At 37.7% G+C, this 14,589-nt stretch overlaps 1 protein-coding gene across 2 annotated transcripts in view; it reads right to left on the reverse strand.

Annotated features, from left to right (window-relative positions):
• cdkal1 (CDK5 regulatory subunit associated protein 1-like 1) overlaps positions 1-14,589 on the reverse strand; it is a 386,640-nt gene that overhangs the window by 107,469 nt on the left and 264,582 nt on the right. For both annotated transcript variants that reach the window (XM_041793396.1, XM_041793398.1), the window contains exon 11: positions 539-719. In XM_041793396.1, the coding sequence (XP_041649330.1) occupies positions 539-719 (181 nt within the window). The remainder of the gene's footprint in view (positions 1-538; positions 720-14,589) is intronic.

Below are 14,589 nucleotides of genomic sequence, written 5' to 3' on the forward strand. Positions count from 1 at the left end.
TAAATATGATACACTGTTCTGAAATGCCAGATCTAAATTTGCATTTTTATGTTTTTATTGTTTCAAATGAGGAGAAATTAGGCTACTAATTTCTGTGTGGCTTTTTATTTTGTATTTTATTTTATCTTCCTCTTTTCTCGTTTAATAGATCACAGGCTGAACCAACTATCACAGATAGTTCTAAATATCACGAGATGAACCTAACGATAAGCTGCACTGATATTAGTTTATAAAACAATAATGATACATTTGTGAAACTTAGAATCACAAATCTGGGAATTTATGTTTCTTTGTGATGAACGGAATCTTTACAGAGCAGTAACCCAAAAAACCTGTTATATTTCTACTAATAGTACGTTTTAAGTGGTCTTTAACGTGTCAAATATTGTTGAACATTTTGTGTCAAGATAAAATGAATTGTGCTACAAACGTGGCAACATATTGAATTTCTACCACTTCTCATGACTGCTAAATAACCCTCATGTGTATGTTAGACAAGTTAACGAAAAAATACAAAAACTTGGATGTCCACACTCACCACGTGTGCTGGGACTTGCTCCATCTTGGCAGCAGGTGTACCAGGTCTGGGGTAGAACTGGTTGATAAAGAGACTTGGGAACCGATAGTGCTTCACCAACTCCACTGTCTCCTGAAAGTCTTCTTCTGTTTCACCAGGAAAACCACAAATAATATCAGTTGCAATGGTTACACCTGGAACCCTGAAAGCAGATACAGAGAAAAATTTAGATCATAAATCAATTTTCAATGGGAGGAGATTTAAGCTTATATAACTCAATTTCTGGGAGATACAAAACTGCTCTTCCCATTTTAATATCCATTAGTTTCTCTAAATATGAAGAAAACACCAGAAAATGTATGCCTTACCACAGGGATGAAACAAACAGCAGTGTGTTCATGCATGTTAGTTCTGGGATTCTATAATGGCAAGCTTTTCCTGTCTCTTCATCAAGTCATGTTTATTCCATATACAATACTTCAATTTTCTTTGTTAAATGAATTTTAATTGTTAAAATTGTTCAGAATTTGGGGTGCAATTGCTCCTTAAAGAGCTGGTGGTGGGTCCTGAGAACCACTGTACCAGAGAACTTGGTTTGGCATCAGTTTAATCTGTTGACACCTAAAACTCATGGTATTTCTGCAGCTAATAACACACAATAAATTAGCATAGGTATCATATCTTTTCAAAGAAGATCATGAGTATGAATCTCTTTGGAAAAAAAAACCAAAGAGATAAACACAAACTGAAGGAATACTACTCACTTTGACATTTTTCATCAAACTTCTACTTGATCAATTATTCATACCTAATCCAAGCTTTGGCATTTTCCCACTGTTGATGTTGATGCACGCATGAAAAAAATCATGTGAAGCATCACTGCATTAAAGAAAGCTGAAGTATTCTCTCCGTGGACTCATTCAGCCAATCAAACCCTGATTAGCAATCTCTGCTGCAGATCAATAGCTATTGATTATTGATCTGCTAGCTTATTGAATTAATGCTAGCCAGTAAGGTGTGGGAATAGATGCATTGATCAGCTGTGTATATTTTGTTTGTATTGACAGCAGTTGGACAGCTTTGAGAAGAACTCCAAGGCTAAGCCATATGTCAGTCAGAAACCCTTCTATCTCCAGAGTTCATAATTCACATTTTCATTGATATGAAGGCTGTTTTGAAGTGTTAGTATACAACATGATCCCAAAGGCAGTTAACATCATCTCTACTAGCTAACAGAGCTGTGAATTACCATACATGGATAAATAAGGAGTATAAAGATTCTACACTTTATGCAAAATAGCATTCTGAGAAGCACAGATGAAAATAACAAACTGCAACAAACTGGCTTTCCAATTACTGTGTTTTTTGAGGATGCAGTGATTACTGAGACGGTCCTTTTTTCTCCTTAAAGTTAGACTGGGAATAGTAACAAATTAGGGAAATAACTGAAAATAATTTTGAGCAGGAAAAGACACTGAATAAAATGGTTACAATATAAAAAACTAAATACAGGTGGGAGACTTTGAACGTAATAAATAGCATTTTGTATGCCAGGCAGTCTGTGAGTATATCCCAGCTTGTCATGTGTAACCGAGACTAAAACAGGTTCCATTTGCTTGAAGATAAATAATTTAAGAAAGCTTACACATCAGACCAACTACAAGAAAGACATCCCTACAAAGACAGTAAGAAAAGAGTGGAAATGACATCTTCTCCACCATCGACAACAAGATGCATCTTTAATTACATTAACTTCCTGCATCTGCAACTCTGTGATAACCTCTGACCTATTGATGGATTTCGATTGGTCATTAATATTAACCAATAGCCTGGAGACAGAGGCATCCTTGACCTCACTGATCTGCCTGATGACTACTCAATGAAAAAGTAAAACCAAAATAGATTAAAATAAAAAGTCTGAGCACTGAATGGTTAAATAGATGAATGAATGAATAATTCTCTATTTGTCATTAAAATTTAGATGAAAGCCCTCCAGCAGTGGCCCTTCGAGTATTTAACATAAAATACACAGTTTTAATCTTTTATTGTGTTAAGTAAACAAAGGAATTTTGCAGCCTGTGGACTTGCAATGATAATTAATCATGAAAAGAGCTCTGAATGTAAGAAAATGTATTGTTCAGTTTTGGACCCCCCCCCATGTCATATTATGGTCATCAGTATTGTTATGGGCATGTTGCTTCAGTTTGCATGTTTTTTTTTTTTTTTTATCATATAGTATATGATCATTCTGCTCCTAAAGAGATTGAATAGAAAGTTTCAATAAACTGCAATAATTATGAATCTTCTCACAGGAGACTTAAATATCAATCTAAATGGAGTCCCCTAAGCAATTTCCTTAATGAAAGTGGAAGGGAAAGTAAATAAAATTAGCAATGGGAGAAAAGCACATTTTTCTAGCCTCTAAAGATAACTGTATTTTTCGTCCCCCAAGGCTTGTTTATCTAATTTGCCATGGCCCCTGGTGGTAGTCATGGTGCAGAGGTATATATTTCAGGAAGCAAGTGTGTCCTTTTCATTCTCGCAGCAGTACTAAGAAAATTTACACCTTTGCCAGAAAAAAAAACTTGAATTTAGGCCAAGGTTGGAAAATAACACATGGAGGTAGAATACAGAGAGAAAGAGCAGCAGGAGAGACGAGTGTGAATTGGCTTTTGCAGATTTTCTTGAGCTGGAGGCTGACAGAGAATAAAAAAACATGCGTGCACACAGTCATTTTGACACCTCTGTCTCTCCCAGATCTGAGGGTGATGGAGGTGTCATGTGTGATACTAATGAACAAGAACTGTGCTGATACTCTGCCTTGTTAAAATGAGAGAGGAGAAATGTATCTTGTTATTGTTCACCTTCCAAAAACACAGAGAGGCAAAGACACAGAGACAGAGGGAAATCAAGAGAAGAGGACAGCTCAACTTGCTTTCAGTTAAACCAACTTGAATTAAGGGTTATTTTTAAAACATCAGACAGGCTTTTATGTCCAATCTGGCATGAACTTGTGTAACATAGTGTTGGACATGGTTTAGGGATTACCTTTGCACCATTCCTTTTCCTCATACCATGCATGCCAGTTTTATTTGCATCCAACCTATTTTCACCTGACTTCGATTTTACAGTAAATCTGCAAAAAAACAACATCTGACATACATTTCCTGTTTCTAACCAGTGTTAAGTGGAGCTAGACATACTGATTGTGATAGCAACTGTTGGCAAAAATGAAAGGATGTACGTAAAAGTTTACAATATTTCTGGAATTGTCCCATTAAACCATGACATATCTCATAATAAACAAAAAGAGTTATCTAACCAATGCATTGGGACCTGAATGCAGACTCAGAGAAACACTGACAGAGCAGGATGAGTCTCTTTGGTGTGTGGAGAGGAGATAAACAGACAGAGCAGAGAGACATTATCTGTTATGTCAGGCATGAAGGAATAAAAAAAAGGCAGAATCACAGTCATCCAGTTTCATCATATACAATATTTTCAGAAGGCACTAACAAATAGAAATATGCACCAGGAAAAGTGTCTCATTGCCTCTGCTGTTTGTCTAATTATAGTCTTTAAATATCTGTTTATAGTGGCTACTTTTAATTCGACCTCTGTTTGACAGCGCTAGAGATGAACAATCATTTTTAATGGAAAGCAAACAAATAGCATGAAAACATGCTATGTAAACTTCTGTACTATGACAGAAAGGAGGATTGTGGAACCATTTTTATTAACAACTAGCAGTCAGATGCTAACCCTGTGATTATTTCTGCACTTTAGAATAAAAACACACCCGGCCCCTGAATCAAAAGAGATAATAAGAATGGGAAATAGGTGTGTGCTTTGTTCCTGTCATTTCTCCTGCTGCCTCATGGAGGCACAGAGAGCACACCCCTGAAGACAGTCACCTCCATTAGCCAAAGTGCGCTACCAATCTGATTTAGCATTTACACAGAGAGTGTGTTCATAGGAGACTAAAGTCTTTTAATTAAAACTCAAGATAAGCACACATCAGGCCCCCCATCCGCCTCGATGGGCTGAATTAAGCTTCATAAAACACGCCATTGTCTTCAGCACAATTATTTTCAAATCTTTGTTTGCTGAGGCTCTCCTACATGCATACATATGTGAGTTTTATACATAAAGCTATCTTCTCCATTATATATTCAAAATAAGAGCGTGTGTGTGAGAGTGTTTGCACAACAGATGCCTGTGAGCGGCCCCGTGATAAGATGAAGGCGAGACTACTGGGACAGAAGAAGAACCCTAAAAGACGACAGCAAAGAGAAGAAACAGACAAGTGTGGCAGGGAGATTTAGAGAGGGAGGAGATAGGTGGAGGGATGGAGTGATGAGGATGGAATAACGACAATCTGGAAGGTAAATATTTACCTATTCATCTGTCGGAAAGAGAGCATGCTATCCATCTGTGCAGTGTGCTCTCTGAAATGATAATGTGTGGCACACTGGGGCTGATGTGGACAGTGAGGGGGGAGAGAGGCAACCAAGGAAGAAAGATGGGAACAAGATCGAGTGTAGGGAGATCTTCTGTCAAATTTAAAAAGTTTGGAAAGCTTCTGTCTTGAGGAAACTGAACTCTAAAATAAAATCACATTAACATGTAATCCTACAGCTCTTGTGTAATGTGTGTGCAGCGGAGAGAGAGAGAGCAGCAGCTGGGAAGGAAGTGAAAACAAATTCTACAAGGACTGAAGTCTGAAGATTACAGAACCATGACATATTATGTGCAAATGATGTTCAAGTCACACGTAATCAATGTTCATGAGAGGATGGGCTCAGGGTTATTTTGAGATGAAACCATCTGTCCAATCCAGCACTTTAAAAAGTTGGATGTCACCTCCACATTTTATAAAAAGGTTTAAAGAAGATCTTTCATCTCTTTGACCCTATAGCTGAACCATAACTTGAGAGTTGTTTTCTGTATTTTTGACTAACTAAATGGCTTTATAAGATAAATTCTAAATAATACAGAAAGAATCAAACATACCCAGTGTAGGTATACATACAGTACCTATCACTTAATTAGACGTGTACATTTTTTTCTCACGTCAACCACTCCTTCTCTTATCCTCAGTTTCCACAGTCAATCTGCATAGTGCGTCATCCATGCCATGCATTTAGGAGCTAATTGTACAAGGCGCAATGCTGTGTTTCCTTGGCACGCACCAGAATCCATCTCTAATGCATGCAAGAGATGCCAGGCCGCTTTGCTCGATATCTGCTTCTATGGAGCCACTTCCAGCATGCATCAAGCTCACCAGAGCAGTTTAACCCAGACAGGAAGTCAGACATGGCAACACACATACTATCTGGCAAATTTCAAATAAAACAGCATGTACAGAATGGCAGTTATACATCCCTTCACTACATCAAGACTATGCCAAAACAGACCCAAAATGAACACCAACTGACATCAGAAAAGGCAATGTAAGGCATTGTTTGTATCATCTCTTCATCTCAGTATCATCTACGCTCGTGAACATGGGACACAGCAGCTTAGGACAGCACTGAAACCGACCCAGGAAGCGAAGGTGCCATCAGTCAGAGTAAAACTATATCACAAATGGATCACAGCACACATGGATCCTGTGGGTTTTAGGGCAAACTGTTATATCTGCTATCACCTAAGAGAAGAGAAACAGCCCCACCTACTCAGTGGCATCATTTTGAACAGCATAGTAATGAGTGTAACTAAAGAAGAACCAACAGACTTTCCAAAATGGTAGGAATAATTTTTCTCTGGGTTAAATAGCTAGATATTAGACAAATCATCTATGAAATGGACATTGTTTGTTTTTGTCTAAAAAAATCTGCTCTGAAAGTCAGATAGTAAGCCTTTAACTCATTGTTAACATTCAAATTGTATAATAGAAACACCTCATTCATAACAGTCACCTTGGCAGACAGTTTCTCATTGCATTGTTAAAAAAAGCACACTGAGCATCAAGACCCTTCTCTGTGCAATAGCACAGTCTTTTGTTTTTACAGTAGTTTAGCTTTATTTCTCCAAAATCCTGCCCCTGATAGATCGAGGTTATCGACTGTTGCAGGGCCACACTTAGATGACCCATTTGAAAAATGGAGTTTGCTCTGACAGTATGAATATAATCATCCAGACAACAGATGCTTTGAAAGATAAACTTGACCCTTAGCAAGACAAAAAAAATATCTAAAAAAAGAAAAACATCAGCCAATAAGCCGAGTTCCTACCCTCATCAAATCCAGATGCACACACAATATGTGCTACAGCAGCGATTCAAGGGTCAGACATATCTTTGTTTGAAGCAATTTCATGAGATTTTACTCATTGAAGATGTGATCAAACCCTGGGGAATGTGTGCACTGAAACATCAAGTGTCATATGGTTAACACTTATCATGAATGCTGCCTGAAATACATCTATTGGACCATTTTCAGTGAAGTTCAGTTTTAAGTTGTCTTTTTCATGGTGGCATCCAGGTCAGATCTTTCATTGTTAATCATTTTTACTTGTGATGCTTGATTTTATGTATTTAATATTCCTGCTCTGTTGAGATGTGTTTTTTTCCTCACCTAGATGTCTTCTCTTCATGATTTAATGGTTGCTGTTATAGTCCTTTATACCTCAGTATATACAGTGCTTTATTATGTAAGATAAGCTAATAAAAAAACCATCTCTTTCACACAATTGTATACATCTAAAGGGAAATTTTTTCCTTCCTACCTTCTTAAAGGAGAGATGGAAGAGACTGAAGCAAGGGAAGGGAATAAGGACCCTTGTGAGTAATCACTCAGCCACTTAAGTGTTTGATTTAGCCATGGCAGCTGAAGGTAATGGCACTGTCATGTAGCAGCTCAGTTTACAGAGGTAGAGAGAGACACACAGGAAAAGGTCTCTTTTTCTCTTTCTTCTCAAACATTTGCACCATCAAGGATGAAGACAGGGACAGGTGACAGGACAGATAACAGGATACCAGTTTAAAATTCCAGTTGTAAAAGTAAACAATGTAATTCCCCAAAATTAAATTCTCGGCCGCTATTCCTAACAAACATATTGGCAGTACATATCAGTCTATATCGATGGAAAAAATCAGCAGTATGCATGGCCAACAGCACTACATCAGCTGGAGTCTTATCTTTTTTCATCCTTAAACTTCAAAGTGTGTTTTAAGGACTGATGATGAATTATTAGTTTTAACTGGGTCACACATTAGATCTGGTTGATTATGAATAAAAAATACTAAATAAGTTAACTGTTTCCATACAGTTTAGATACCTCAAAGCTAGAAGACATTTAAAAAAGCAATAAAGATGAGAGACCAGCAGGCAGATTCAGGTATCTTTGATGTTGCAGTTGAAGGGTGACAAATGATTGGTTAAGAAACAATGTGACCCGTTGTGGCCTCAGTAAGCCTTTGAGCTATCAAATTGTTGGAAAGACTCCCCCAACCTACCTTCACTGATTTTTCCATATAAATCAATCTAATCTCCAGGTCTATTTTGTGGGTGAAGAAAATAGGGAGTTATACATGTTATCTTTTTAACCATTGTGTTTCACTCAGATGGAAACCTTCCACAGGGCAATAATGCCATAATAGTTTTATTCAGAAACAGTCTGATAATCAGCATCAAAGTTTGTCATTTTTCTTCCTTATTAATCCTGTAAAAATGAGTAAGATGTGTCTGAGTTTTGGATATTTGAGGTGGAAAGCCATTCAAAATCTCGGTACCACATGTTTGTTGTCCGGGGTATTATCTTTTATTTTTCATTTTCTCAAAGACCTTGTTTGGGTAAAATTGTCTTTGCTGCAGGTAAACCTCTGATGCTGGGTCTAAAAAGTCTAAATAGGATTTGTAAACACCCCAGCTCTGCAGTTAGTCTGCTAAGTGAATACCGAGTCATTTGTCTGGGAACCTGCAGTGCAAAATAACCTCTGTCTTTCTGCTGAGCGGGTCATTTGTAAAGATCGAGGCGGCTGCTGTGGAATGAATGGAGAGCCGAGTAAATAATGATCCCTCTGCAGTCATCAGTAAACTTTATCATTTAATGAAACAGCCCGAACACAGCAGAGCAGAACTGCAGTTCAATTTACCACACACACTTACACATGCAGACACACACATTCTTCATTAGCCCTGGAGAAGGGTAATGAGAACACACACACACATTTCATTAGTCTGAGGGAGGAGTAATAGGAGCGCACATCACAAATCCATCCACGCACACACAGACACGAGAAAACACACACATGCAGAGTATATATGTGCCTGAGAGGGCTGCAGTGCAGAGGCATGACACTAGTGACTGTCTAGCCAGGCGTTAAATGGACAGTCCTTTTGCACTTTATTTCAATTTAATCCAACCTTCATTGACACACGTGCAGAGTGTGATTCATCATCCCATCCCGCTGTGCTGACCTGACCCGCTCAGATATGGATAACATCAAAGCACCAGATAAATGATCGACATAAAAGCTTTACCTGAATCAAATGAATGCTGGGCTCGTTTTAAGTGGCAGCATATTCTGTCGTCTGTCTATCGAGCTACTCAGACACACTGACCCAGAATTATTATTAATGATATGAGATGCTGAAACAAGTTATGGCGCTGACATGTCTTTTCTTTATTGAAAAAAAAAAAGCTGTAGAGCTTTGCATACTAAAATTCCTAAAGTTAAAAAGTTCAGATTATAAGAAAGAGCTGGACCTCTCTAAATAGATTAGTGTCAGTTTAACAGACCTTCAAGGTTATTTTAATGCCAGTTACAACAAAACATAACCACAAATGTTTTTGTTTTTTTTTCTGTGGAAGGCTCACTATAAGGATCATTTTGTTGAATTGCCACATGTATGGATTAACAAATTAGAATTACTATTTGTAATAAGTATATGGAGATTTTTTTCTTGGCTATTATTATTTCAATATGTGTCCATTGCACCACATCATAAAGCAGGGACAGGAGCCCATTGGTTGTTTTGTTCATAATGAAAGTTTGCTGGCCCAATCATATATCCTAAAGACCTGTTCACACACCTACACTATCTACTCTGCTTCAACCTAGAAAGTGAAACCAAAGTATCTGGATAAAGTCAAACTTAAGTGTGAAACCATCAATGGGAAATTTAAATAATCATAAAATCTTTTGAAAATCTATCAAGATGCCACAAAAGTTGTAAAGACTGATGTGTCAGTAGTCCCTACAGTAGACATGGTCTCTTGCTGAATGCAGCTTCATATGGATGAGAGGCACAGGGTGGGAAAGGCAAGTGTGTGACGGGGAAGCAGAGGTACATCGTGAGCACAAAGAGAGTGAAGAAGTGGTTGAGTGAGCTCTGTTGAGTGTCATAATACAGGCTAACAACAGGTTCAGGTTCAACCCTGGGTATGTGAGATATGGATTTGTTTTGAACTGTAAAAATATATTAAAGAAACAAAACTGAAAATGTTTCTTAGCCGATTTTATTTTTACTACGATGTTACCAAGTGGAAGCCTCAGTGGTTAAAAAAAATCAAGCCGGTGCAGAAATGCAACAAAAAAAGGACAAAAAAAAAGCAGTTCCTTGAGTGTCCACTTGAGGCTGGCTGCAGAAGAACCAGATGTTACACACACACCCATATAAAGGCGTTAATTTTCACAACGCTAAAAAACATGTTCCCCTGAAGGAATCAGACATCCGTTCATGAATGGAATAGGAATTTACATATATTTATGTTATTATCTAAATGTGTGTGTTATGTATTGGGGTATAAATAAATGTTTCGTGTGATTCTGATACCAGTCCACTGGATAATGTTAACTGTGTTATGTTTTATGTCATGTCATGTCATTGTTTGGCAAGAGATTGTAACCAAGACCTTGTGGTTGTCAGCATGAAAATAAATAAATACATTTTTAAAATTCTTAAAAAAACTGAATTCCAAGCAGCAGTTTTACTAAATGTCACTTTTTGATTTAAATGTATGTTTCTGACATAATTACAGAGAGAGGCTGTTAAAAAGTGGCACTATGTATTTTTAAGAGCCAGCCTATTAAAAAAAATGTCTGGTGCAAATCCAGCCTGTCCCCATAAATACAATTATTGGGACAAGCCAGGATAGGCTCAGAGAGAATATGCATGGGCTCGGGAAGGGTCACACTGAATATTTTGCACATTTTAATCTGAAGTAGGTCTGCAATAGTATTTTCTAAATGTTGACATTTGCAGATTGGCCTCAAGAACTGTTTTTAGAAAACAAAAGGCTGAGGTCACTCAGGCTTTGCCTGATGTTTTCTACAGTCAATTCTTCAGACAAGCCCAGGGTTAAGCTCAGTGTTAAAATAATTAAATCAAAAGCATAAAACTCAAACCAGAACAGGGCTGAACATTGTTTTCACTGAATTTGGCCATTTTCTGTTAGACAGGTAATTAACAGGCTAATTATTTCTAACCAACTAATCATTTTATGAATCATTAAGCTGATAGTCACAAGAGTCCAAGAACAGCATCATCTGGGCTTTTCTTCAGAGAGAGAGGAAGAACCTGTCAGAGAAAATCAATTAGTGCCCCTCTGATGTGTGATCTCTTCAGGAAAATCAGCTTCATCACGGGGACTTTGATAGATTTAACAGAACATCAATCAACTGAACTGCACAAAACAATTTGATAGAAGATTATATCACCAATAAGGGGATTATCACATTTTTATTCCCTTTATTCTGTCAGAGATAAATTTAATCTGCCATGAATTCTTTTTCATAGAATTGCTTAATTTAAGATAACGCTGATAAAAATCAACCATACAATAAAAAAAATTAAAATGACTATAATGATGGCTGAAGAAAAACTATTATCTCTTTCACTATACCTGTGCATGCTTTCCCCACTTACACAGTGTTTTGGCTCACTACATACACAAGCTAACATACTGCTTATGTTACATGACACCTGATACAAAAAAGCTTAGAAAAATACACCTAGTTTTAGTTGAGGTTAAGAATTTGTTTAAAGTAAAACTTGCATCAACTGTCACATTATTTGAGTTAAAGACCTAACATTTGGAGAATATGTAACAGAAGTTAAACTGAAATGGTATTGGTAAGTTTGGCGCCAGATTTCCCTCCATGTAGACAATAGTATGCAGTAATTCAGTACACACCAACACAAATGTGAGACTGAACACCTGTTGCACAATAATACACACACACACACATACATATACTGTTGTGTTAATTGTGAGTGAAACTGCATGGTTGAAATGAACTCTGCAGTGCAGGATGACTCAGACACAGAGACAGGGAGAGATAAGATGACAGAGAGACTATAAGGTGAGTCAGACAGTGAAACATGATTGTGTTCTTAGATGTTCCTGAGTGTCAGCTGACCTTGCATATGTCTGTGAGTACAAGGGGTGTGTAAGTACACAGGAAGTTAACACTTTACTGACTTGCTACTTGACTTTCCATTATGTTAGTGAGAGATTGTTTACATGTCACCACCACGCCACAGTCACTCTCTCAGTCATGCATCCTTGTGTATGTAATGGCAAGTCTAGCAGCACAGTTTGTATTTGTGTGAGCTCAGTCAATACCTACAAGTAGCGACTCTTTGTCAAACCAATGGCTAACTTCTGTTGATTTAGGATGTTTTGAAAAAGCAAAACTTAATTTACAACCAACAAAAAGAATAATAAAATTTTATGTAACAAGTGTTGAAACTTTTAACAACATCAGAGGCAGAAAAATCAAACCAAACAGCACAAGAAACAGCTTGTGTGTGCAGTTAAATCTAATCCTGTGCTGTTGCAGTTTGTACTTGTCCCGTTTGGTACATGGGAAAGAACTCGTGTACTTCCCCATATCAGTTGACAAATATGATTTGTTTGAAGGGAAAAGAAAAACTAATAGAAGCTGACCTTTTTAGCAAATAGAGAAGATGTGAAACAAGTGAGGAAACTGTGGTAACTCAAACATAACCTCAGCCCTCAGGATTAGAGATTACCTTGAGGCTCATGAGTCGAAGCCACATTAAAGGATTTCATTGATAAAAACGGCAATGATAAACTTCAGCGAGAGGCAATATTTACTGACCCCTTGAGTAATGTTTCACAAATTTGGAACTATGATTGTCAAAATGTTTTTACTTTTCAGTACAAATTTTTAAATAATACAGTGTTCATTATTTAACCGACTAATAGAACTGATAAGAACATGAATAAATAAAAAAGTACATCTGTTAGTAAGACAAGAGTGTAATAGAGGAATGAATCCATCAAAAATGACTGGCAAACTCCTGCAAACTTTTTAAACTGTACAAAACCGCTGTAGTATTTGTGCAATTTACAGAGCAACTTTTAGTAATTTAACAACAGATATTGCCATAAAGATGCTCAAACTTACTTCAATTTTTGTTCTGGGACACCATAACAGGCATTGTTAGTGTATTGTGAAAAGCACGAGTGGACTCGGGTGGGGGTGGGGATTTCTCACACCTTCATCATCGCTTCCAGTGAACAAAACATGACAAAGTGCCTTCAAAGGATGCCCTTCTTGTGGTCAATATATCAGAAAGCACTTACCAGGGTTCCCTACCATGGCCTGTAAGTTACTGAGCACCCTCTAAGCTGCCAATAAGGAAGACAAAACACATCCAAGTGCCATCAAGGGTTGCCATTCAAGTGGGCAGCAGATTATAAAGGGCCCTATCTGATGCACTATCAGTGGATGAACATGGTAGAGGGCCCTTTATGGTGCTTCTCCAATTAGACAAAATGTGGTAAAAGGCCCTTAAGGGTGCTTTCTCCAGTGGACAAAATGTGGTTAAGTGTTCTCTTAGGTGACTTCCAGTGGAAAAACGAGACAGAGTGTCCTTCAATGTTCCCTCTCACTGGATACAGCGTGATAAAGTGCCCTTTCCTTCCCTGATCAAGTCCCCTTTAAAACACTGTCTATTCCTCATTGCCAGAGAAACATGCGTCAGTAGAGCACACATTGTGCAAACCGAAGTTGATCAAGACCCAGCTCCAGAACAGATGTGGGGAAGATAGGCTCTCCAGTTTTATGCTGCTATTTATTAAGAGGAAAACCCAAGCAGACCCAAATAAGGTCACTGACAAAAGAAGAATTCTACTCTGACTCCATCACCCTGGCAAACCCTATCCTGACTTTAGTATTAAGTTCATTTTTACAGTGAATCTTTGTGAATAAATGAGTAAAAAGAGGTGCAGGAGGTATGATCACGTAAAAAAAAAAAAAAATGTGTAATCTTAACCTGGGTGTTCGCCTATTCCACTGTAAATGTATAAAGAACTTTTTGTTCACTGGTGCCCCATTGCAAACAGCAGGTGCTTTTTATTAATTTTTGCCAATGTCCCCCCAACCAGCCTACTTGCATCAAGATCTTAATGTGATTAAATGATGTGGTGATATATGAAGAAGGAAGCAAAATCAAATCAACAACAAAATCTCTTTAAAAAGAATAAGTTATTGTCTTACGGGAAATAAAAACAGCATACTCTGTACACACTATTCTTGGAAGGACTTGTAAGGGCTGGCCTGTTTTGACACCTGCTCTTTGTGACCAATACAGGAATAGAGTTTCACTGCTGCTCTGACATGTTTTAAGGACACACTCACTCTTATGTAAGTATCATTACTCTCAGCCCATAGCCATTTTTCTCCCTCCTCCTCTCCTGCAAACATTGCACCTTGTGCTCTCACCTTTAAGTGTGTGTGATCTTTTCTCTCTAGACAGGAAGCCTGGGCAATGTGGTGTGGGAAAACTAATGACAAATTAACAGTATTTAATGAAGGAAAACTCAACTCCTGTAATTAAAGTTAAGCTGTGTGTGAGTGTGAGTGAATGTGAACGTGAATGTTTGTGGTTTGTGAAAGGAAATGTGGTATAATCCAGAGGAAGTGTCAATAAGACAAGGATGTTCAAGAAACTGCCAAGAATCATTATCCACAAGCCCTTTCTCTCAGACACAAACACACACCCCTACACACACACACACCTCAGTTTCAGCTTGTTGTGAAGTTAATGACTCGTTCTCTCCCTGTTTCCTGTTGTTTAAACTGAGCCAATTCA

This window comes from Cheilinus undulatus, linkage group 8, assembly GCF_018320785.1.
Source record: "Cheilinus undulatus linkage group 8, ASM1832078v1, whole genome shotgun sequence".
Lineage (NCBI taxonomy): Eukaryota > Metazoa > Chordata > Actinopteri > Labriformes > Labridae > Cheilinus > Cheilinus undulatus.